General features: G+C 50.3%; 1 protein-coding gene across 1 annotated transcript in view; it reads right to left on the bottom strand.

Annotated features, from left to right (window-relative positions):
* PTCH2 (patched 2) overlaps nucleotides 1–26,069 on the bottom strand; it is a 98,521-nt gene that overhangs the window by 14,250 nt on the left and 58,202 nt on the right. Inside the window, exons 8-20 of the mRNA XM_086952296.1 lie at nucleotides 25,136–25,283; nucleotides 23,016–23,147; nucleotides 22,261–22,416; nucleotides 19,881–19,973; nucleotides 19,081–19,206; nucleotides 18,115–18,233; nucleotides 16,393–16,789; nucleotides 15,618–15,930; nucleotides 10,666–10,808; nucleotides 10,142–10,322; nucleotides 9,690–9,970; nucleotides 6,284–6,421; nucleotides 5,443–5,585 (exon numbers count right to left, since the gene is read on the bottom strand). Of these exons, the coding sequence (XP_086808422.1) occupies nucleotides 5,443–5,585; nucleotides 6,284–6,421; nucleotides 9,690–9,970; nucleotides 10,142–10,322; nucleotides 10,666–10,808; nucleotides 15,618–15,930; nucleotides 16,393–16,789; nucleotides 18,115–18,233; nucleotides 19,081–19,206; nucleotides 19,881–19,973; nucleotides 22,261–22,416; nucleotides 23,016–23,147; nucleotides 25,136–25,283 (2,370 nt within the window). The remainder of the gene's footprint in view (nucleotides 1–5,442; nucleotides 5,586–6,283; nucleotides 6,422–9,689; nucleotides 9,971–10,141; nucleotides 10,323–10,665; nucleotides 10,809–15,617; nucleotides 15,931–16,392; nucleotides 16,790–18,114; nucleotides 18,234–19,080; nucleotides 19,207–19,880; nucleotides 19,974–22,260; nucleotides 22,417–23,015; nucleotides 23,148–25,135; nucleotides 25,284–26,069) is intronic.

A 26,069-nucleotide genomic window follows, 5' to 3' on the forward strand; every position in this document is an offset into this window, starting at 1 on the left:
GGCGATCCCATCTGGACCGTCTGGACTCACGACTGGAGTGAGACGACGCTGGGGAGTGAGCAGGTTCATCCTGAACGGCTCTGGCGTGGTGCCGCTTGGTTTCTGTTCTTGAGGATCTCGGCTGGCTGGTGCGTCGACTAGCACCGCTACGTTGTTCTCGGTGATACTCGCTACACATGACCTCAAAGTGGTTGGATCTTCCGCACTTTCGACAGCGTTGGCCCATGGCAGGGCACGAGTCAATGTGGGGGTAATCATACCCGCACCTGTAGCACCGTCTTGTGCGTTCGGGTCGTCGGTCTCTCCTTTCTGAGTCTCTTGGCCGGTAATCTGTTCGGCGTCTGGGTGAGAATTTGGATCGGCGTGATCTGTCACGTGGGTTGCCTCGGTGGGCCTGTCGGCCATGTTGGCGGTCGGAGACGCGGTTGGCATGTTCTCGGCTGGTGCTGGGTTTGACTTCGATCTCTGCTGCATTTTCTTCAGCTTGATCATATATTCGTGAGTTTTCCTCAATTTCCGCCAACTCTTGTGGCTTCCTCAGTAGTCTTCGTCTCAGCGACTCTGAGTGGCATCCCGAGATAATCTGAGACTTGATGGCCGCGTCCGGGGAAAAGTTTGTGAAGTCGCAGTACTGTGACTGACGCCTTAGTCGGTGTATGAAGGACGTCAATGGCTCATCCTTGTCCTGGTGCTGTTGGTGAAACTTGTGCCTCTCATAATCAACGTTTCTTTTGTGTAGGAAGCGATTGTTTAGTATGTCCTTCACTTTGACATAAGTGTCACCGTCGTTGGTTGGGATCTCTCGCACTATTTTGCTGAGCTCGCGCCCTCCGAGATTGCGAAGGGTTATTATCTTGTCCTCATCTGTCTCAATTCTAGACCCTTTGATATAGTCCTCAAAGTCCTCCAGCCATTCCTGCCATTTCAGGCCCATGCTACTCCCAGAGGTGATGATCAAGGGTTCCGGTGCACGCAGATGCGTGCCTTTGACCTCCTTTTTCTGGTCAGTGTTTTGGGCGTCTTGCACAGGAGGGTTGGACATTCTGGCAGTGGTATTTTCAGCTTGCACTGAACGCTGGTTGTGATTACTGACGTTGACTTTCACTGTTGCTCTCTGCCACTACTACTGCTTGATCGGCGCTTGTCTGGCATTGAATGCTGAAGGATCAGGCCACGGGATGTCAATTCGAATGTGCCAGTGCTTGTTTTCAATTTTCGCCTGACTTAAAGATGGCCGCCTTTCAATCACGTAGGGTCTGTCCCTTAGGCCGCCTGACCTTAAGATGGCCGCCCCCTCTGTAGCCCACGAGGTCTTTCTTTCACTCTGGACACACATGCACTCACAGTTGAGCTGGGTACTGTCGCGCTGTGCTGAGGTGAGCGTCGTCTGCCTCGCGCTGGTCTCGCGTATTCCTTGCCGCCTGTTTGGACTCGGCTGCCTCTGACTGACGAAGCGCTGGCTTCGGGCGGGTTGCGCGTGTGTGGGGCTTTTCTCCGCTTCTTTCCGCCGTCGCGGCGGTGCAGGCTCACCTGGGCAGTGTCGGGCGTCTCCGGCTCCCGCCGGGAATAGTGCGCTGCAAGCTCTTCCACGAGCTCAGCGGTCGGCGTTTTGGCGCCCTTTTCCTCTGCCGCTTTCAGGCGCGCTTTTCTTCTGCTTCTTTCTGGCGCTCCAGCTCGGCGCTTTTCAGGGCCCGTCAGCACTCGTCTGCTGGATCGTCGTTTCCTTCCTCGACCCTCTTTACCTTGTGAGGGGAGATCTGGCCACTCCTAGGGGCTCGTTACCGGCGCCACGGGGCTTCGTTGCAGCGGAGCTCACTCTGCGCTGCGGGACGGGGCTTTCTTGGGTGGGTTCCTTTCTCATCCCACCCTCGTCGCCAGCTGTCGTGTCCCGACCCACAAATACACAGGACACCGACTTGCTACTGCACTAGTTCTTTATTCAACCTGTTGCTCATTCCCCGTCCCTACACTAACTGCCCTTTCCTGTTCCTGACCCCACCTCTTCCCCTCAGCCCACCTAGCTCCTCCCACCCCAACTACTAGACCGTCGACAATATAACAATTGGGTATGGAGGTTGGGGTCCAGGCAGTATGTTAACCCTTCCAGAGAAGCCAGGAGGGGAGGTTCGGCCTGAACCTTTGCCCCAGCCACATTTTGAAGCGACAAATGCCCATGTCTTCAAATATTTAAAATGGGAAAGGGCCACCACGGGCATGGCAAAGTGCCTGCCTGCTTTACTGCACATTTTGTAATATTCTCATGTTCTTTTATACTTCCTGTTTGCAGTGCTTATTTCAAATGGAAAAGACCGGCTTTCATTGATTTTCCCTCATTTTTTTTACAGGCTTTCACATAAAAATGCCGATCACGTCAATAAAATCCTGCCAGAGGGAACCCAAACCCAAACTTTTCCACATGTTCTTCATAACACCCCAAGCAATGGGTGGGCACAGGGCCCTTCACTCTCGCCACTCACTGAGTGAGAGCGTGACGAGCTGCAGGGGGAGGGTCTCCCCGGCACTCTCTCATCGCCCCTAACCCCATGTTTTCTTTTAAACTGCAGAGACTTTGAGTAAAAGTTCAGGCACCATCTCCCTCTCACCCCTGCCCCCCTCCGGTCTATCAGTGCGGCCCTGCCGCTTCCTGAGATGGCTGTTTATGTTAGGGGCTGCATTCCCTGTCCTCCGAAAAAGAATTCAGAAGGTTTTCAGCTGCTCGGGGGCTGGAGGGGGAGGGGTGAGAAGAGAAACACGCGGAGAGGCTTCAGTCCCTTAAAAGAGGTGAGTGGGGACAAACGAAAAGGAAAGAAAAGGACAGATGGAGCAGGACGGCACGAGGAGAAAGGAAAATAACTAAAAACCTCGACTTGGAGGGCCAAGCTTCATGTTCCCATTTTTAATTTACAGCGTGTGTTAGTTCTGTGACTGCTGCCGTATTATGGTTGTCAAAAGCCTTGCAAGGGAACTTTAGGGCGTGACCCCCATCTCAGCAGGAAGCGAGGCTCATAATTACACTCAGAACACAGGGCAGCTCGACAGAGGTGGGAGCGAGCCGCGGCGACGCTGAGGGGTAAAGGAAAGGTACTGATGGCAAAAGACAGCTGGCACCGAATCACCAGAGGCCTGGTGGCAGAAGACGGACGGGGCATCGCGGGAATTGGGGTGGCAGGAAGAGCGACAGGGCAAGCAAAGACCTTGGCAGACAGGTGGTTGGGAGAGGAGATCTTGCTTGGCCAGAATATCAGAAATAGGAGGCTCAGGACAGGAACAGTTTAACAGAAGACTGCAGGACTTGGGGTATAAGAAGAGAGTCAAGGCAACCGAAGACCCTGGACAGGAGACCTTGGGAGACAGATCATTGGAGCGGAGACCTGGGCGGGGCAGAATACGTGAAGTAGCAGGTCCCGGGCCAAGAAGAGTCCAAGAGAAGACTGCAGGACTTGGGGGTAGAAGAAGAGAGTCAGGCCAATCAGAGGCCATCGGACAGGAGACCTTGGGAGACAGAAGCTTGGAGCAGAGACCTAGAAGTGGCATGTGGCACCCTCCCGTGTGTGTTTGATTGCTCTGAGGGGGCCAGCATTACCATGAGGGCCTGTGCAGTGACTATCTAGCCGTAGGAAGGAATAATGGTCAAATGGTTGCCCTCCTCCTGCAGGTGACACTAGATGGGCTGTGGACTCTGGGCGCCAACGGTATGGGGTGGAAGTGTCCTCCAGGACAGAGATGCTCCTGCACGGGACAGCCGTGACCCCTGTCACAGGATCAGCACAGGCCCTCGGGCTAGCTAGCTGCACATAGCATGCAGGCCCGTCTCTCTCTCCTCCCCGAGCACACCACGGATCTGAGCCGCAGCAGAGCTTCCTGCTCGGATCAGCGCAGGAGATCGAGTGGCCTGCAGGAATGCTGCGTGTTTATATACCAGAGGCCTTGTCATCTTTTCCACTCAGTGTTTAGTTTTGGGGGTGGGAGAGGAAGGGAGCCGGGAGAGAGTGGAAGGAGGGGTGGGATCTCAAATGGCCGAGCAGCTTCAGCTGTTTATTCTACGCTCCGCTGAAGAGAAACATTGACATGAGCGATATTTATGCTGCTCCAGAGCCAGCCGGGGCTCCCCCCTCCCCTGGCTAAACAAGACCTCCCAGGCTGAAGCCGGGCTGGGGCTGCAGCCGGTTCAGCCCAGGCCTCTCCCCCAGCCCCGGCGCCATCTTTGTTTACCTCAGCCAGGCCAGAGCGCGGCAGCCTCCAGGCCGGGCCCCCACCCTGGGAGGGAAGGCAGGACGCTCCACTTTTCGTGTAATCACAGAGTTCTTCACTCCATAAATATTTATGCGCCGCTGTCTCCGGGTCCGCGGCACGGGTGGGATCCCGGTGGCGAGCTCTGCCCTGCAGGCTCGGTGCCCGCAAGCCGCCTGGATGCAGCCAGGGCGGGCGAGCTGTGGGCTCAAATGATCTCAAAGGGGCCAGCATGTCAAGGAAGCTGCTTCCCTCTGACAGTCAGCCCGACGAAAGGGCAGCCACGCTGCCAAGGGGGAAAAGCTAACAAGCACTGGCAAAGCCCCTAGGGCTGGGTGCATTGGCACACACTCCAGGGGCAGGAGCCAGAAAGGCAGACAGTACTTGTAAAGCAGCCCCTCCTGCAGTTCAATGCAAGTACCGAGTGGAGACGGAAAGCATGAGGTGAGAGAGAAATACCAAGGCATGATTGATAAACTCTCAAGCCAATGGTTGAAAGAGGCTGGTTAAAAAAAGCCAACGGCTGCGAGGAGCAGACCCACAGTCCTCTCTATGTAAAATGTAAGCAATAGGTCTGCTTGGGAGCAGCGCTGGCAATACCAAAACCTAAGAAGGATCTTTCCACGATTCCTTCCACCACTACTACAGCAGCAAGCAATCCACGCACCAGGACGCCAATCCGGCTGCAGGGGTGCTCATCAAGGAGGGTCCAAGCCAAGAGTGTGACTCAATCTACAGGGCACATGTGTCTTATTTCATTCAAGTCACGCTATCTTCTCCACAACTCTCCAAAAAGCCCCCCATTTCTGAAGATCTCACAGTGAGGGTCGCCATTTCTGTTCATCTCCTAGTGAAGGCGCACACACACCTCTCCACCCATCTCCATGGCCCCAGAATCAAAAAACCACGACTGGCGCCTCTACCTTGGGCAATGTTTACAAGCACAGTGCTGTGCTTCGCTCATCTTCCTAAGCAGATCTATGGTCTCCGCAAGACACATGCCCGAGGGACTATTTGGAACAAAATAGGTGCAGCAGAGGATGAAGGAACACCCACAAAAAGACAGCATACAGGACCTAAAGAATCATGGAGATGAGGCTGTAGAAACAGCAGTTGAGAATGAGAGGCAAAGGAAAGAAGAGAGGGGAGTGGAGAAATGTCTGCGGAACAGGGAGAGGGAAGAATATTCAATAATGTTGCACATGCTCGTACCTCAAGATGAAGTCAAATTCAGAGCCGGCCAGCATAAGCACTCCCAGGAGGGTGGAAATGGCACCGTCCATCACTGGCGCAAACATGTGCTCCAGCGCCAGGGCTGACCGCAGGTTCCTGTTGCCAATAGCCGTAAGAAAGCCCTAAATCAGTAAAAAAAAAATAGCTTTAACACAAAAAAAAACAACATTTTTACATTGCTTGTTCTATTCAACCTGTCGGAATACTTCTGAACATATGTTTTTCTTTAAAACCTAGAAGACTGAGATGGTTTTATATTTTTATTTCAAGTAAATGTCGAGAAAACACTCAACAGGAAGTGAGCTCTGGTCATACACTAAATGGTCACTGGGGGGAGACACCATCGCACCCACTATCTTCAAGCTTCCTTTCGTACCATAAACAAGCTTTCCTCTCTGATCCACCACTGGGAGTCGCTATTAGGAGGACACCTATCAAGCTTAGCTCCCCCAGGGCCTCAAGATAATGCCAAACCCAGACTGGCCACCAGGCGTCACTGCTGCATCAGCTTCTTTTAACTCTAGGACACACAACATGCCACGGGCAATCTAGCTACTAGGGATCGCTTTTTTGAGCACGAAGTGACTGGCTGTTAAGTAGGTGCTCCCTGCTCTGACTTTGCCTGGTCACAAGGCAGAACTGCAGCACCAGCACCTGCATGCTCCAAGTCCCAAAGAGATTAGGAAGGCTGAAGGAAACGGCTCCCGTCTAGCATTCATAGAGAGATATGGAAAACCAAAACTGGTTATGGAATTTAGTCTGACGTTTGTATCAGTAATTCTATCCCAGTGTGTAATGGAGCGGGCTGCAGGATACTTACCAGAGCCACATGGACAGTGAACTCTACTCCGATGCCCACAGAGGCAATGAGGATCACCACAGGGATGGCGCTGAGCTTGATGCCCATCAGTCCCATGATTCCAAAGAGCTCCACGGTCATCATGGCCAAGATAAAGACCTGGAGGGAAAGAGACCTCCACGTTAAGCACCATTTCTCAAAAGACATCTTTCAAGACTTTGGTGGCGTATCATTCATTCGGCTTCACGCTCTGCAACGGGATCTCATTCACGGCCAGTCGCTGGCGTCCTGGACTTCTAGGGAATCACTCTCATTTCCTACTCCTGACCTCGCATACACCAGTAGAGCCTCGTGCAATGTGCCTCACTGGCCTCGACACTTCATCGGAGGCTCCCTCATTCCACCTCTAAGGCCACGTACACTTCAACGGAGGATCCCTCATTCCACCTATAAGGCCACGTACACTTCAACGGAGGATCCCTCATTCCACCTCTAAGACTATGTACACTTCAACGGAGGATCCCTCATTCCACCTCTAAGGCCACGTACACTTTAACAGAGGCTCCTTCATTCCACCTCTAAGGCCACATACGCTTCAACGGAGGCTCCCTCATTCTACCTCTAAGACTATGTACACTTCAATGGAGGCTTCCTCATTCCACCTCTAAGACTATGTACACTTCAACGGAGGATCCCTCATTCCACCTCTAAGGCCACGTACACATTAACAGAGGCTCCTTCAGTCCACCTCGAAGGCCACATACGCTTCAACGGAGGCTCCCTCATTCTACCTCTAAGACTATGTACACTTCAATGGAGGCTCACTCATTCCACATCTAAGGGCGTGTACACTTCAACGGAGGCTCCTTCATTCCACCTTTAAGGCCACATACACTTTAACGGAGGATCCCTCATTCCACCTCTAAGGCCACGTACACTTTAACGGAGGCTCCTTCATTCCACCTTTTAGGCCACGTACGCTTCAACGGAGGCTCCTTCATTCCACCTCCAAGGCCACGTACCAAAAAAATTGAAAACCTGGCTCTTCTGCTAGATCTATTCTTGGCTCATCTCTTTTTTCAGGACTGACTGCATGCGCCATGAGACTCCCTTGGACGTGATATGTGCGCAATACAAATGTCCAGACTAGACTAGACTAGGCTCCCTCATTCTACCTCTAAGACTATGTACACTTCAATGGAGGCTTCCTCATTCCACCTCTAAGACTATGTACACTACAACGGAGGCTCCCTCATTCCACCTCTAAGACTATGTACACTTCAACGGAGGCTTCCTCATTCCACATCTAAGGGCTTGTACACTACAACGGAGGCTCCCTCATTCCACCTCTAAGACTATGTACACTTCAATGGAGGCTCCCTCATTCCACCTCTAAGACTATGTACACTTCAATGGAGGCTCCCTCATTCCACCTCTAAGACTATGTACACTTCAACGGAGGCTTCCTCATTCCACATCTAAGGGCACGTACACTTCAACGGAGGATCCCTCATTCTACCTCTAAGGCCACGTACACTTTAACGGAGGCTCCCACATTCCACCTCTAAGACTATGTACACTTCAACGGAGGCTTACTCATTCCACATCTAAGGGCGTGTACACTTCAACGGAGGCTCCCTCATTCTACCTCTAAGACTATGTACACTTCAACAGAGGCTTCCTCATTCCACATCTAAGGGCGTGTACACTTCAACGGAGGCTCCCTCATTCTACCTCTAAGACTATGTACACTTCAACGGAGGCATCCTCATTCCACATCAAAGGGCTTGTACACTTCAACGGAGGCTCCCTCATTCCACCTCTAAGGGCGTGTACACTTCAATGGAGGCTTCCTCATTCCACCTCTAAGACTATGTACACTTCAACGGAGGATCCCTCATTCCACATCTAAGGGCTTGTACACTTCAACGGAGGCTCCCTCATTCCACCTCTAAGGGCGTGTACACTGCAACGGAGAATCCCTCATTCCACCTCTAAGACTATGTACACTTCAACGGAGGCTTCCTCATTCCACCTCTAAGGCCATGTACACTTCAAAGGAGGCTCCCTCATTCCACCTCTAAGACTATGTACACTTCAACGGAGGCTTCCTCATTCCACATCTAAGGGCGTGTACACTTCAACGGAGGCTCCCTCATTCCACATCTAAGGGCTTGTACACTACAACGGAGGCTCCCTCATTCCACCTCTAAGGCCATGTACACTTCAAAGGAGGCTCCCTCATTCCACCTCTAAGACTATGTATACTTCAACGGAGGCTTCCTCATTCCACCTCTAAGGCCATGTACACTTCAAAGGAGGCTCCCCATTCCACCTCTAAGACTATGTACACTTCAATGGAGGCTTCCTCATTCCACCTCTAAGACTATGTACACTTCAACGGAGGCTTCCTCATTCCACATCTAAGGGCTTGTACACTACAACGGAGGCTCCCTCATTCCACATCTAAGGGCTTGTACACTTTAACGGAGGCTCCCTCATTCCACCTCTAAGGGCGTGTACACTACAACGGAGGCTCCCTCATTCCACCTCTAAGGCCATGTACACTTCAATGGAGGCTTCCTCATTCTACCTCTAAGACTATGTACACTTCAATGGAGGCTCCCTCATTCCACCTCTAAGGCCATGTACACTTCAACTGAGGCTCCCTCATTCCACCTCTAAGACTATGTACGCTTCAATGGAGACTCCCTCATTCCACCTCTAAGGCCATGTACGCTTCAACGGAGGCTCCCCCATTCCACCTCTAAGGCCATGTACGCTTCAACGTAGGCTCCCTCATTCCACCTCTAAGACTATGTACACTTCAACAGAGGCTCCCTCATTCCACCTCTAAGGCCATATACGCTTCAACGGAGGCTCCCTCATTCCACCTCTAAGACTATGTACACTTTAACTGAGGCTCCCTCATTCCACCTCTAAGACAATGTACGCTTCAACGGAGGCTCCCTCATTCCACCTCTAAGACTATGTACACTTCAACTGAGGCTCCCCCATTCCACCTCTAAGGCCATGTACACTTCAACGGAGGCTCCCTCATTCCACCTCTAAGACTATGTACACTTCAAAGGAGGCTCCCTCATTCCACCTCGAAAGGCTATGTACACTACAACGGAGGCACCCTAAATCCACCTCGAAAGGCTATGTACACTACAACGGAGGCGCCCTAAATCCACCTCTAAGACTGTGTACACTACAACGGAGGCTCCCTCAATCCACCTCTAAGACTATGTACACTTCAAAGGAGCTCCATCGTTCCATCTTGAAGGCCATGTACACTTCAACAGACCCTTGCCTAATCAACCATCACTGGCCCCACACAACAGTGGACTACCACACCCAAACGCATAGACCTTTCCGCATAGGCATCTGCACAAAATGGAGCCCAGCGCTGCTCTTTACTCACAATGATGCCTGCCGTCCAGGGATTGAGCAGCAAGATGGCACAGACCAGGAAGGTGCAAGCCAGAACAATGCTGATTGCCAAGAGGAACCAATGGCGCAGACCGATATACTGCTCCCAAAACAGGAAGGGGTAGCCGTTAGGGTAACTTAGGACGCCCCGGGCAGCAAACTCCTCGCAGATAGCACGGACACTCTCAATGGCTTCAATGAAGTCAGAAGTCTGGCGCAGGCCGTTGAGGTAGAACGGGAACTGGGCAAACTCCAGAGGCTCCGCAGAGGGAACTGTAGAAACAAGCAGAGTGAGGGGTTAGTGGGGCTAGCCCTCCGTGCACTGTACACCAGGAGGTTCATGGGCTAGTTATGTGTGCATGCCTTAAGCTGTGCGGAGAGCTGTAATACAAGAGGTCCAGGCAGCAGGCGTTAGCAAGGGGTGAAATGTTGAAGGACACTTACTTCTTAAGTTCTCGCCCGTAGTGTCATACTTGTCATGGATCCACTCCGGAGGCTGAGGGTAGAAGTTGGCCTGAGAGGCAGCGTACCCCAAGGGGTCGTTGCTCACCCATACTGTCAGGAAGATGTAGAAAGTGTCTGGATGAATGAGACCATTCTCGTCCAATAGGCGACGTGTCGTAAGCTGTAGAGGAGCAGAATTGGGAGAGCAGATGTCAGCAAAGCCAATAAGATCTTCCATTGCTAAAGCAGCACCCCTGGAGTTCTTCCCTTCATACTACTTAGGTGCCAACCCACAGGGGACCCGGCTCATTCATTTCTTGGCATAATAGTGCCTCACTTCCTCCCTATATGGTGCTGCTGTGCCAGCTGATCTGGATCCCAACTGTTTTGCAACTTGGCCACAAATGTGGGTCTCTACTTGTATCCTACTTAATGCCATGATTGTAGACGGGAGGCATGCGTTTCATGCGTGTGGACCCTCAAAGGTTATTTTGTCTCTGGGGTACCTGTACAAGGAAACTCACCTGGTTGTAGTCGAAGGGGACCTTCTTGTCACCGGTCTGGATCAGCAGCTTGTAGGCAAGGACCCCGTTTTCTGTGCCATTGCGGTAGCTGTCACGGGTGATGCGTCCCGCCTCCCAGTCCTGATCAAACTTGGCTTGCAGATCTAGAGGAGAGGAAGACAGACAGGCAAGGCAGCAGGGTGAGTCTCAGCTGGAATTAAAAATCCCACCACTTCCCCAGTGCAACAATCATCAAAGATGCCCCAGTAGAGATGGTACCAATATAGTCTCTGTGTTACTGCCCTCCTGGGGAAGTGGGGGCTGCCAGCAGTGAGATCAGGAGTGGTGATCCTCTGCTGGTCAGGGGAGGCTGCCAGGGACGACTTGAGGCAGAGCAGAAAAGGATGATGGATGGCAGGCAGTAACCTAAGCCAGGAAGTGAGCTGAGCTGGCAGTGGTGCAGAGAGCTGGGCGGTGTGCTTTCCACTGGGGCAGGCTGTGTGTGGGCTGTGGGGAAGCTGAGCTTCCTGCGGGGGCCATCCAAGAGAAAGCTTCCATGTCCTCCCAACTAATAACAGCTTTCTTGGGCCAGCTTCCTGCAAGGGTTGCCTCCTCTGCTCCATCTTGCTCACTTGGAAGATAAGAGTGACAACTTTTGTGGTACAGACCTAGACAGAGCGGCGCACAACAATGCAGAAGATTGTGGCAGAGAGTTCCTTCTCCCCCAGTTCATGTATGACACATGTAACTTCAAGCTCTGCGGAGAGCTCCCTCTCACCTCCTATGTATGTATGACTTGGGGTACTGCAAGAGAGCGCCCTCTCACTTCAGTTCATGTATGACGCTTGTAAATGCAAGCTCTGCAGAGCCCTCACTCGCCTTCTGTGTCTGTATGACTTGGGGTACTGCAAGAGAGCGCCCCCTTTCACCACAGTGAATATAAGACTCATGTACTGCACGCTTTGCTGGGAGCTCACTTGTGCCTCTTACATCTGTATAATACGCTTTGCAGGGATCTCTTTCAGCGCTCCCATGTCTGCCTGTAGTTGGGTTACGGTAATCGCTGCAGAGGGCTTCCTGTCATCTCCTGTATTTGTATGACTAGTGATACTACAGGCTCTGCAAACAGCTTGTTCCCATAACAGTGCATATGACTCAGGATACTCTAAGCTCCGCGGAGAGCTCCCTCGCACCTCCTGAGTCTTGCGGTGCTTTAAGCTTTGGAGTCACCTCCATATCACCAAGATGAACATAGGACTCCTCTTCCTGTTAGCTCCCACCTGCCGCATCTTTAGAGCGGTACAAAAGGGGGTGGTGATGGACGGAGCATCTGAACCAATCAAACACTCACACCCAGTCAACAGATCTGGGTTTGATCCATCACCGTTCTTTAGCCCACTCTGCCACCCCAGTTCAGACATGGCCATATGCAAATCAGTCTGACCCTGTGCCTCATGGGAACAGTCCAGCCCGAACTGCCAAGCCATGCCTTCCCTGGACCGGAAACAAGCTTCCGAGGACCGGTTTCTGGCATTTCAGCCGTCTTCAGCCAGGCTTGCTTGAATCCAGTGGCAAAGTGAGCAAGGGACTCACGTCTGAGCATACCCTACCAACTTATGGCGAACAAAGCGGTACAAAAGGGGGTGGTGATGGACGGAGCATCTGAACCAATCAAACACTCACACCCAGTCAACAGATCTCTTTCAGCGCTCCCATGTCTGCCTGGAGTTGGGTTACGGTAATCGCTGCAGAGGGCTTCCTGTCATCTCCTGTGTTTGTATGACTAGTGTTACTACAGGCTCTGCAAACAGATTGTTCCCATAACAGTGCATATGACTCAGGATACTCTAAGCTCCGCGGAGAGCTCCCTCGCACCTCCCGAGTCTTGCGGTGCTTTAAGCTTTGGAGTCACCTCCATATCACCAGGATGAACATAGGACTCCTCTTCCTGTTAGCTCCCACCTGCCGCATCTTTAGAGCGCCCCTCACTCCAAGTGCTTCGAAAATGGGGATCCCCCTCTCACTCTGTGTCTTTATGGTATTACTGTACTATCTGTGGAGCAGGGAGCTCCCTCGCCCTGTGTCTGTGTTGTACTCCTGTAATATCCGTGGAGCATGGAGCTCCCTCGCCCTGTGTCTGTATTGTACTGCCGTAATATCTGTGGAGCAAGGAGCTCCCTCACCCTATGTCTGTATGGTACTCCTAAAGATCTGTTGAGCAGGGAGTCTCCTTGCCTTGTGTCTGTGCTGTACTACTCTAAGGTCCGTGGAGCGGTAGCTTTCTCTAAGCCTTTGTCTGAATAGTACTCTTGTAAGATCCGTGGAGTGAGGAGCACTCTGTATATTACTAATAGAAAGATCCGTGGAGTACTATCTCAGAATGTGTCTGTATGATGCTACTGTAAGATCTGTGGAGTAGGGAGAGCCGTCTCGGCCATCTGACTGATCCATGTGTTACAACGAGCTTCGTGTGCCACCACGCCACTCTCATCTCCTGTGTCTGCATGTTACAGGAAACTCTGCAGGGCAGGCAGCCTACTCTCTATGTCTCTAGAATGTAGGGTACTAAAACCTATATGGAGTACAGAGCCTGCCCACCCCATACCAATCAGATACATACGTGTACATGTAAACAAACATCTTTTCGAGTACAGTGCAGTGTATTAACTCACCTGACACAGATAACGACTACATGCTCGTCTCTATAAGGAAAATTCTACTTACCAGTATGTATCTGTTCTTGGCATGTAGAGCTGCAGATTCACATGCTTATGCCATCTAGTATTAGGTCCGGATGTTTGCACTTTGTTTTTCTTCGAAGAAGACTTTTCCAGTCACAAAGTAGGTGACTCCTCCTTTCGGTGATAGTGCACATGGGCTTCGACTCCACTGTTAGATTGTTTTCCCGCAGAGGGTGATAATGGAGTTAGTAAGAGTAGTAGAAAGAGATGTCCATGTATATATGTATCTAAGTAAGTTGTCACTGCAACAGGTATAGGTACCCTGGGATGCGGGTGGGTGCATGTGAATCTACAGCTCTACATGCCAAGAACAGATGCATACTGGGTAAGTAGCATTTTCCGTTCGAGGCTTGTGAGCTGTAGATCCCATGCTTTGCATTGACTGTACAGCAATGATCTCCCAAAGCGGTGGCTAACCTGTAGCTGTTGCAGTCGTATGAAATAGTGTACGTAAAACTGCTTGGCCCACACTAGCTTGCTGTCCTGCAAACGCATCTACACAATAGTGTTTTGTGAATGTGTGTGGTGTAGACCCTGTTGTAACTTTGCAAATGTCAACTATGGGTATATTTCCTAAAAATGCTGTAGAAGCCCCTAGTTTGCGCGTGACATGCGCTCTTATGGGAATTGTTTTGCTTTCGCATAGCATGTTTGAATGCACCTGACTATCCACCGTGTAATACCTGATTTTAATGTGGGATTGCCTTTGGTGGAGCAAAAGCCACAAATAGTTGTTTCGTTTTACGGAAGCGTTTTGTCCTTTCTATGTAGTAGAGTAATGTTCTTTTCACAGCTAAGGTGTATACAGCACGTTCTGACACAGAATGTGGTTGAGGGAAGAATACAGGCAACTCAATAGAGTGGTTGCAATGAAAGGCAGAAATGACTTTTGGTAGAAATTTAGGGTTGGTCCGAAGAACCACTTTGTTTTGGTGTACTTGTAAAAATGGTAATTCTCTGGTTAGTGCCTGAATCTCTCCCACTCTTCTCAGTGATGTGATAGCTATGAGGAAAGCTACCTTCCAAGTGAGAAATTGCAACTCACATATGTGCAATGACTCAAGAGGTGGACCCATCAGTCTGGTGAGGACAATGTTGAGATTCCACACTGGAGCCGGTGGAAATCTTGGGGAATTACCCTTTTAAGTGCCTCCATAAATGCTTTAATGACAAGCACTCTGAAGAGAGACAATTGCTGTCTATTCTGAATGTATGCAGCCATTGCAGCAAGATGTAAGCGTATGGATGTGTACGCTAAGTTTGAACATTGTAGATGTAATAAATAACAAATGTTTTGAACTGAAGCATCAATTACAGTATATGACAAACCGCTTTCACTTTACCGCATAGCAAGCTCTCGCGGTAGTACGTCTAGCCTCTTTGATAATGTTCTCGCAGTCTGGTGTGAAATGGAGGTAGCCTTGGCCTGAAGGCAGAGGGACCGGAGCCTTTTTCTTTTTGTGTTGCTGGGGCAAGAAGGTTTCTGTACTCACGGTACGCTGACCCGGTGTAACTTGCACCTTTTCTTTCATGTCGGAGCGGCCTCGGACACGGAGATATGCTCTGCTTCTTCTTCAGCTCCTTGAGCGTAGAATTCTTCTCTGTTGGAATCTTCGCCAAAGATGTCCGAAGCGGAGCCGCTCTGATGTTGCACATTGCAGTCTTTTTCGTCGTGTTTCGGGAATAGGCAGCAGTTGCACACTTCGTGCAAGTCGGTGCACGGAAACTTAGCACGACACCTGGGACAGAGCTTAAATGGAGTCTGTTCCATCGACTGCTAGCAAGCTCGGCGCGGTAAGGCCTAACGGCCTACCACAAATTTTCGGATCAAAGACCTTTGAGTCGAAACGATACATGGAGAATGGGAAAACGCGTTTGAAAAACAATACCGTCAAGAGTAGTGGATTGCACGTCGAAGAGAACCAGAGAAACAGTGCTGAACCGGAGCGCAGCAGTTCACATTCGAACACGATGGCGGAAAAAAACAATCTAACAATGGAGTCAACACCCATGCGCCTTATCACCAAAAGGAGGAGTCATCTACCTTGTGACTGGAAAAGACTTCTTCGAAGAAAAACAAAGTGCAAACATCCGGACCCAACACTAGATAGCAGGCTATGCAAAGCATGTGATCTACAACTCATATGCCTCGAACATATTGTTAACAAAAAGAGACCTTCCTCATCGGGCAACTACAGAAACAATTAAGGGGCACGCTTCAACAAACCTCACCTCTGAGCCAGTCCTGGAAGTAGTGCAACCACATTTTGGGCAAGGCCCTATCCTCGCTTCGCACCACAAATTTGATGGAGTTGAAGCTCTGGTGCAGTTCGAGCAGCGGCCTCTGTGCCTGGGGGTATTCAAAGCCGCCCTTGGTGACGATGAACATGTTGTAGAAGGAGAAGTACTTGAACTGGGCCGAGATGAAGCCATATTCCTTGGTGTCACGGGGCACTATGTCGGTCAGGTAGAGCCCGTCGTGGACCTTGGTGGTGCCGTACAGACTGAGGCCCAAGAGAGCCATGAAGAGTACAACCACGATACCCTGCAACGAAGTGGTGGGATTAAAAACAATTTAAGAAGTGTACACACAATCGCACAGCGCCGCATCTCCCTCCCCCCTATCAATCTCATTCAGGAAGATATTCTAATCTCCTCAGGTACCACAAATGCAAAGTTTACGCAGAATTCCTACCATTTTATTACTATGAATACACATCTATATCATTCCAGTGCACATTACACTAGTCCCGGTTCATGGACTGAGACAAAGTTATGTGCATTGAACTTTGCATTAAACTTTGTATGCAGACACTGTTCAGAGTCCTCATCTGGCTGAAAAGAAAACCAGAACCTGTCCCCAAAGCACAGCGCCATTCTACAGTTTTGAGTTATACCCAAGTGTTTACCTACTGACTGTACAGATACACCAACAACCTATGTGAGGCAAGAGCTCCACTAACCCCTCATACACACACACAGCAGGTAGTAGTAGGTCATTACGTACTTTGGTCTGCGTCTTCAGCAGCAGAGGGGCGTACTTCTCACGGGCAAAATCCGACAGGTTCCACTTGACAAAGGGCAGTGGAACACACTCTCGCCCCGCCTTCGTCTCGTCCACCTGAGCGAGTAGGTCCCGTGTGGAGCTGGAAGGGGTGAACACTTGGGATCCTAGGGGGTCCACAATGACAGAGGGTGAGGTACGGATCTGTGAGGTGGGCGGCAGTATGGTAACAATGTGTTGGCCAGAGGAGTCGCACTGTGTGAAGGCCTGCACCGTGGTGGTGATGTGGGTACTAGTGGTGATGGTGGGGCCACCATAGGAGGACGGGTGGTATGTGCAGTTGTCGTTGGCATCCGCATACTCCTGTGGCTGGATCTGAATAACACGATTTGAGCAAGGGCTGAAACGAACCAAGGTAAGGGGATAATGTCACACACAATGTATACAATCACTTGTTTATCAAACAAGTGAGCAATGCAGACAAATACACACTCCAGCATTACAATGCATGGGGCTGAGCGTAGGTTGGTACACAGATGCAAATTGAAAACACTGCACTATCTGCAATATGTCCACAGAGTAGCAGGACGCTAAGAAAGAGTAAATACTGCACTATGCACTTCATGCAGGAAAAGGGATGGAACACTACAAGATTTTTAACGCATGCTTAGGGGAAGCAAACACACATACACAAAGGAAGGATTGGTAAATCCATTCACTTCATGTTGTACTCAACACTTCATGTTTTGTGACTTAGTGCCCTAGTTTCATGGAGAAGACACTGCTTTAGGAATTTAAAAAAAGGGACACTTTAATTAAAATATGCTATAGTGTGTTCAGTTTGTGACGTCGTAACACTGGTCCCTATCAAATAAGTTAAACCTTAACCAATGCTTTTACAAACACCGCAGTCTGGCCAGTGAGCATCAAAAATTCACCTGGCACAGAATGTAAAGGTGTGCTTATTCATAGCCAGTCGTTGCCGGCATGACTCACGGGCTAATGTTGTGCGGCTTCGTGGGACGGCTTTAATGTAAATTGTTACCTTCCTGGGTCCCTCTCCGCCTCAGGTCCTGACTGGGTCCCGTTTTCCTGCTGCTCTCCTGAACAGGAAGCAGCCACAAGCAGCCTCCCTTCCCTCCCCTAAGCCAGTCACAACGCTGCAATGGCGCACTGTGATTGGTGGCGACGGCGCCCAGCCGGGCGCCTATGGGGAGGCCATTGCGCATGACTGTTTTGGTCGGCCGGACAGGCCCAACTAAACAGTCGGGGCCCACAGCATTGGGCAAGCCACTCCTCCCCGACCTGCCCACCCGCCCGCCCGCCCCCAAGTAGGCATACCTTTCTGCTTTCTCACAGTGCGCGAAGCAGAAACATAAAATGGTATTAAAAATACAATTTTATGTTTCTGCTTCTTGCACTGCGAGAAGGAAGTGGGCCAACGCTCCTCCGCCCTAATGGAGGAGCCGCCCCTGCTCATAGCGCTCACTAAATCTCTTCCAGTGGGAGGGCTGCCAAAGAACTGAAGTGCCTCAGAAGAAGGTATTTTGTCCTAACTTAAAGTTCATACTTATATTTCCTTGCCAGATGTGGAATTTTGCTTCCGGCCTGAACATATGGAGGCAGACGGCCCTGCTGAGGTATTTGTGGCAGTCATACATTTCATGGAAGGGTCTGCCTGCAGCACCACACACACACACAGAGAAAGCGCAGGCCGGCACTCACCTGTAGAAGCAGCAAAGGATGTCCAGCCTCTTGTCCTCACGCCGCTGAAGGTCCAAGCTCAGGATGGCAGGGAAGATGAGCAGCACCATTGCAAAATTGAACACCACCACGATGGCTGCCTGCCATGGTGAGAAAAAGAGAACAAGAGGGAAAAGACACATGTCACTTGAATCTCAATTTCCACAAAAGAGAAGCCCAGCACAGGGTGAGCCCTTGTCAGCAGCAGTGCAGAGTGACCTGCTCGAGGTGGTGGCAATGAGTTAGCAAGATTTTGACTGCAGATCAGATGTAGGTAATTAACTTCCAGGAGTAGTTTTTACCTTTTCAGGAAGTCATCCTATCTACAGGCAGTGTTTCAAAGGAAACATAGCAGTGCAGGTACTTACTGTTTAGAGTACCTGTTTGCTCCTGAGAAGGGCCGGTACTCTCCCATTAAATGTACAGCAGCAGCGCTCAGCAGTGTAGGCCCTCTGTTTCAAACTAAAGAAGTGCTGCTACTCAGTACCAGACAGTACCTTCCCATTTAAAACACTGCCTAAATGGGAATTTCAAAAGGGCATAGCTAAAAGCACTTTGTGAATAATTATTCAAAGCCCACCACCGAAAGGCAGCATAACTACGGTACATTTACCGACGACATCACCAAGCCCATCTCTAATCTGATATTTTCCCACTACGGCTGCAGGTAAAGCCAACCTGACCGCTGCGGACACTAAACCCTTCCATTTGGCTCTCCCCAGACTGCAGAAAGTCTTGCACAAGGATGATCACCACCATCAGCACCACCAGTGCCTTGACCAGGGTGACCACGACCAGCAGCCCCACCAGTGCCTTGAACAGGGTGACCACCACCAGTGCCCTGACCATGGTGATCACCACTACCACCAGTGCCTTGACCAGGGTTATCACCACCACCACCACCAGCACTGCCTTGGTCCTGGCGCCCAAAGCATGCACAGCCCTTACCTGGAGTGAGAACGCTCTTAGAGCAGGGATGGGCACCAGCGCTGCCATGAAGAATGCAATCATATTGTTGACGGAGGTCAGAGTGACACTAGTCCCCGTGCGGCGAAGACACTCGCCCGTCCTCTCCTGGGGAAAGAAACAAAGCAGGGAAGTTACATAGGTAGTCCGATTGCCCTTTTCTCACATACCCTTCTATTTCCTTTCCTCCTCCTAGAGCTCTCTATCCAGTGTCCAACTGACACTACAACCTACCAAGGTGTTATCACCTTGTAAAAAGGCCAGTTGACAGTGATGCCACAAGCATCACCAGCACCTGAAGGGTTGCGTACAAAACCAGTCTCTGTAGCCAACCCCACGGGTGGCTTAGGTACTTTGTGTGAACTGTACACGGAATTGTGGGGCTTTAAAAAAAGGCACATACCCGTAAGTCCAAATAAAGACACCAATCCCTTTTCACTTCTTCCAGAGACTGTCTTATTTTCCTTCATAGATCCATGTATGAATCTCGTTTCTGGAGTCCTGCATACGTCCTTAACCTCCAAGTCTTGTGGCATCTTCTACTTCACAATACCTGCTATGTTTCTCCTACTTTGTATCCTCTTTCAGAACATGGTGTACATTCCTTACTCCCACCTCTTATGTCTCTTGTTCACCAATTAGAGCCTTGTTCTTGTGCCCTTCTTTCTCTATCAGCTTAGGGTGTCCCTCTTTACCCCTATGTGTCTGATTTTCCATTTATCCTACTGGAGACGCAGAGAACTAGTTTAATCTCAACAGCTCATTACAAGCTGTATCCTCACCTTGAAGGGGGTGCTCAGTCCTGTTTCTGTGAAGGCGTGTGCCAGAAGAAACATGTCATCCACCCCAATTCCAAGTGCCAGAAAGGGCAACACCTGCCAGTGTACGGAAGACAGAAGAAGAGAAAGACAAAATATATCAAAACAGGGAACACCCAAAGACAACATTCAATGGAAAACAGGAAAATAAATCGGCAAGAGCGATTGTCTACAGCAAGTCCTCTGAGGAGGAGTGGTGCTTACTGCACGTTCGCCGCGGAGGTGTGCTGCTTACTGCATGTTCGGCGCTGAGGCAAAGGTGTTTACTGCATGTTCAGCGCTGAGGTGTGGTGCTTACTGCATGTTCGGCGCTGAGGTGTGGTGCTCACTGCATGTTCGGCGCTGAGGTGTGGTGTTTACTGCATGTTCAGCGCTGAGGTGTGGTGTTTACTGCATGTTCAGTGCTGAGGTATGGTGTTTACTGCATGTTCAGCGCTGAGGTGTGGTGCTTACTGCATGTTCGGCGCTGAGGTGTGGTGCTCACTGCATGTTCGGCGCTGAGGTGTGGTGTTTACTGCATGTTCAGTGCTGAGGTGTGGTGTTTACTGCATGTTCAGTGCTGAGGTATGGTGCTTACTGCATGTTCGGCGCTGAGGTGTGGTGCTTACTGTATGTTCGGCGCTGAAGTGTGGTGCTTAATGCATGCTCAGCACTGAGGTGTGCTGCTTACTGCTTTTTCGGCGCGGAGGTGTGGTGCTCACTGCATTTTCAGCGCTTAGGTGTGGTGTTTACTGCATGTTCAGTGCTGAGGTGTGGTGTTTACTGCATGTTCAGTGCTGAGGTATGCTGCTTACTGCATTTTCGGCGCTGAGGTATGGTGCTTACTGCATGTTCGGCGCTGAGGTGTGGTGCTTACTGTATGTTCGGCGCTGAGGTGTGGTGCTTACTGTATGTTCGGCGCTGAAGTGTGGTGCTTAATGCATGCTCAGCACTGAGGTGTGCTGCTTACTGCTTTTTCGGCGCTGAGGTGTGGTGCTCACTGCATTTTCAGCGCTTAGGTGTGGTGTTTGATGCATGTTCAGCGCTGAGGTGTGCTGCTTACTGCATTTTCGGCGCTGAGGTGTGGTGCTCACTGCATGTTCGGCGCTTAGGTGTGGTGTTTACTGCATGTTCAGTGCTGAGGTGTGGTGTTTACTGCATGTTCGGCGCTGAGGTGTGGTGTTTACTGCATGTTCAGTGCTGAGGTGTGGTGTTTACTGCATGTTCAGTGCTGAGGTGTGGTGTTTACTGCATGTTCAGTGCTGAGGTATGGTGCTTACTGCATGTTCGGCGCTGAGGTGTGGTGCTTAATGCATGTTCGGCGCTGAGGTGTGGTGTTTACTGCATGTTCAGTGCTGAGGTGTGGTGTTTACTGCATGTTCGGCGCTTAGGTGTGGTGTTTACTGCATGTTCAGTGCTGAGGTGTGGTGTTTACTGCATGTTCAATGCTGAGGTGTGGTGTTTACTGCATGTTCAGTGCTGAGGTGTGGTGTTTACTGCATGTTCAGTGCTGAGGTGTGGTGTTTACTGCATGTTCAGTGCTGAGGTGTGGTGTTTGCATGTTCAGTGCTGAGGTGTGGTGTTTACTGCATGTTCAGTGCTGAGGTGTGGTGTTTACTGCATGTTCAGTGCTGAGGTATGGTGCTTACTGCATGTTCGGCGCTGAGGTGTGGTGCTTACTGTATGTTCGGCGCTGAGGTGTGGTGCTTACTGTATGTTCGGCGCTGAAGTGTGGTGCTTAATGCATGTTCGGCGCTGAGGTGTGGTGCTTAATGCATGTTCGGCGCTGAAGTGTGGTGCTTACCGCATGTTTGCCGCTGAGGTGTGGTGCCTGCGGCATGTGCTGCTGAGCTGAAGTGTCGGGTCTACGGCATGTGCTGCGCCGAAGAGTGCTAAGGTGTGTGTTGTACAGCACATTCCTTATGGAAGGGCAGAATTTACACATGTGAGATGAGAGAATCTACCTGCATTTTCTGTCATGTTGTAGACATGTGGTCTACAACATGCTCTGTGTGTGGAGACAAGTAGGCTTCTACAGCATACTCTGTCTTAAGAGGCGTGAGGCTATAAACATGTTATGTGATGGATGGAATCCACAAACGTTCTGAAGTGCAGAAATTCTCCAAGGTTCTGATACAGAGAGAATATACAGACATGTTCTGTGAGCGAGGGAATGTACAGACTTGTTCTGAGATGCAGGAAAAGTATACTCGTGCCCTGCATGTGTAGTGATAGGGGGTTCTACAAATAAGGTCTGATATGGAAGCATGTTGTATGATACAGGGAGATCTATACGTATTTTTTGAACGGACTGTCATATGTGCAGACACAGGCAGAGTCTCAATAATGTTGCTCTTCAGCCTACCTGGGTGGTGGCCGCGTTGAAAGAGATGCCTAGCAAGGAGCAAAGTCCGAGGCCAGATGCCACTGATAGGGCAACGAGCAGCACACCGGCCAGCCCCACAGCCCCTTGTGACTTGGAGCAATCCCAGCGCAGCATGGTCACGCAGGCATAGGCAAGCTGCAAAAAGAGGTGAAGACAGCGTCAGACATCTTCCTCAAAAAGGGCCAATGAATACAGTTCTACACATGGAGCCCTGGGTAAAGTAGAGCGAGTGATAAAGGAATGTGCAGGGTAAATCACAAGGCATCACGGTTTACAGACATTGCAAACTGAAGTCAGAAGCGACAGGGTCAGTCATCAAAGGCATGAAAGGGGGATTCTTTTTCAAGCGGCAGCATATTTTTTGCAGTGGAGAGGGTTTGATAGTATGCTCCATGATAGATAGCCATGTTTTGTGGTGAACAGGGTGCACGTGCACAGGCACATTTATGTACACACGTGGTGGAAGTAAGCGAGGCCCCAAACAAATCTGGTTTGGGTGTGAGATGATGGCAAACTGAAACAGCTCCTCACTCACAGACCCTACAGAAGGGGGATTGGACTCATATGACCCCTCCGAAAGAAGCCCACGCCCAGGGCCAGGTGTCCACAGCTCTTTATAGGCCTACAGAACCCAACCAAGCACCGTGACTCATATTACCCGGTCATGAAACCGAATGCTGCTAAAGCAAACACATGATATCAGCGGTGCACATGCAGAAAGGGGACATACGCACCATCAGGAGGTACCCGCCAGCTACACGGATCACGCTGACGTCAGAGAAAGACTTCATGATGTCATTGAGGGTGGTGGTGGAGAAGGCGTGGATGATCTGAGAGGAGTTTTCCGGAGCGGACTGTTGAGCCAGCTGCAAGGGTGGGAGACAGCAACATTTGTTAATAGTCAACATTGTTATTTACTTACTGATTGTTGCCGAGCCACGATGTACTACAGAAAACAACACACTAGCAAAGATTAGAAGCAAGGCAGTAGAGGCTTTTTGTATAATACTGCAACATACAAGCCCAAGAAGCGAATTAACAACATGGACTTTCAGGCCCCGGACACCGTGCCTTAAGAGCTCCTCTAATCGAAAAAGAACATAAATGAACTCTAGGACACACATGCCATTTGCAAAAACACCCAGAGGGTAACAGATACTTTCCACTTCCCATAGCGCCTTCTTGCCCTTCGAAAGAAGTCATCTGATGGCTTTCTGAGTCCAATCGCAGCGGTAAGGACCAGCGCAAAACTCTATGAGGGCCTAATCATGCAGCTCTGGCGCAAGTGACCCAAGTGCCCTCTAACTAGGTGACCTCCAAAGTCCATGGAGCATCACTTATGAAGCCCACATGTCCACGCCATCGCAAATCCAGTCACAGGGAGGAACGGGAACAAGCACCGCTAGAGCAAGCACTAGAAAGACCATCCATTCAATGGACGCCCTCCTCAGGCCATGCTGGAAGGCTCCTGGACAGACGGATGGACGCACACAGCAAACACGCAGAGTGCCTCCGGAGGAGTTCTCCTTCCAACTGCTCCTCTTCTCGCCCCTGTAAAATGCCCTGGAGACCGAAAGGATGCAAGCTGCTTCTGCAATTTCTTACAGAAAAAAATCTCTGCAAGTTTGACAGCTGAGAATAGTGCTTGCAGATGCTGAAGGGCAGAGGGCAGAGGTCAGCTCAGGTCACCATGTCCCTAGTGCCACGACCAGTGAAAGCCTAAATTTTCTTTAAAAAGGCAAGACAGGCTGGTTCCTCTTCTAAACCTGCGTGCACTTCGCCCCTTGGAGTCTTTCAGTATGTATATAGGACTCCCGCGAGAGGCGGCGTCCAGGAGGGCCGCTGGAACACAAATACACCACTTCTCCTAAGCAAAAGGCACGTGTCTTCTAAGCGAAGGGGCCTGTCTCCGGAAGGGCACAGTGACCACATATATTTATCAGAATAAAGGTGAAAGTCCATTGTGGTGGGTGATGAATTGTTGAACTCCAAGGTATTGGTGCGTGTGGAAGAACCTGCCTGGGCCAGTCTGCAGGCCTTTCCCACTCAGACTGCCGCTATCTCCGAAACAGCCTGTTCCCTTCCCTCGCCATGTGCCAGCGATGTGAAGGCTGACCTTGTTTATATCCCACACCGAGGACAGATGGAACCCAGGAGACCTGGCGGCTACAAGCAAATCTATCCAAAGAACGGCAACATGAACGTTCAGCAAAGAAAAGAATCATTGCTGAAAGCGTGGAACCGAGGCTGGTTCCAGACAGAAGTGAGAAACATCCCCATGAAAGTTAGGACATATTCTTGCAGACAAGAACCGTCCACTTTTCCATACTAGGGGTGAATGCGGTGTTCTTTTCTGGAGATGTGGGATTTATTCAAACTCACGTTTACCCTGCGTTTTTACAATTATAAAACAAAACCTCACAAACATTTCAATGTGTCCAAGTAACTCTACCCTGAGCAGGTGAGCATGTCCTTCATCTACTTTGTCTTAAGAACAACAGAGCGTGCCAGTGCGGCTCATCTCTCAGCCAGGCTGGGGGTGGTGTTACTGCTAGGGGCGGAAAAGCTCCTTGAACATTCTCTCTCCTCCTGTCAATCTTTCCAGCTCTCTATCTCCCCCCTCCGTTTCTCTTCCTGTCTGTCTTGTCTTTCTCTGTCACCTGGGAGATGGTGGGTCATCTATGCCATGGAAACCTTGGCCAATGGCACCCCACACATGCACGCAGAGGTCCCCGACGACCAGGCGTCAATCACCAACTCAGCTCGGTGGCCACCGAGGCTACAAGGCAGGACCCACGACACAAAGTGTTCCGTCATTTAATGTGTAACGTAAACAATACTTATATGGTATTACCTCCACAAACTTCCTCTGCCACGTCTCCAAGATGGCCGCCGCCTTCTCTTCAGTCCAGTTGATGTCATGGATCTCGTAGTTATCCCTGAAATGTTCATAGAGCTGTCGGGAGCTCATGAGCAGGAACATCGTCTGGAGAGCTTCGGCGCTGCAAGGAGAGGGGGGAAAGTTCAGCTAAAGAAGGTGTAAACAGTTTACACGGCCTGTACTGGGCAATATGCAAGTATGAATGCACAAAATGAGGTTTCCAACAGACTACAAGGTCAGCTTGGAGCCTGTTGAATTTGAAGTCTCCTGCTAAGACGGCTAATAAACCTTCAATAGAATTAACATTATTTCCCGATCAAAAACCTTCATTTTTTGCAGAAATGATAGAAGCTCTAGAGAAGGTCAAGTACATTTGACAGAATATGGATAGTGAAAAATATCTGAAAAATCATCTATATGGGGGCACCACAGACTGTTGATCCCATAGGACGAACCCAGTTCTACATTTACAATCCATCTGCTTTCATAGTCTATCTGTGTGAGAAATATCCCAGGCTGTACGCGGCAGCATGGGACAAAACCGGAGGGCGCCGTGGCTGTGGGGAGGGAGAGGTTGGAATGAAAAAGGAGGGGCAAGGTGTACCTCATCCCTGCCTCTAGATTACTATGAGCGAAAAAGGGACATTAGTGGATTCATCATTTATTTCCCTTTGCGCGAGTGTGACTTTAAGCCGATCCTGTTTTTTATGCAACAGCTTACAGTGCTGAAACAAGGAGGGTCGAATCTGCATTATACGTACAACCCTACACGTTCCAACTGTTCGCTAAAAGAACACAACTGTAAGGGCACTGAATCAGTTGTCTAACTTTCCCTGGTGCGAGGGAGATCTGATAGTAGTTTACAGGACCCAGAGTGGCCTTAGGGCCGGGCTAAGAGTAGAATTCT

The sequence above is a fragment of the Lissotriton vulgaris genome, chromosome 1_1, assembly GCF_964263255.1.
Source record: "Lissotriton vulgaris chromosome 1_1, aLisVul1.2, whole genome shotgun sequence".
Lineage (NCBI taxonomy): Eukaryota > Metazoa > Chordata > Amphibia > Caudata > Salamandridae > Lissotriton > Lissotriton vulgaris.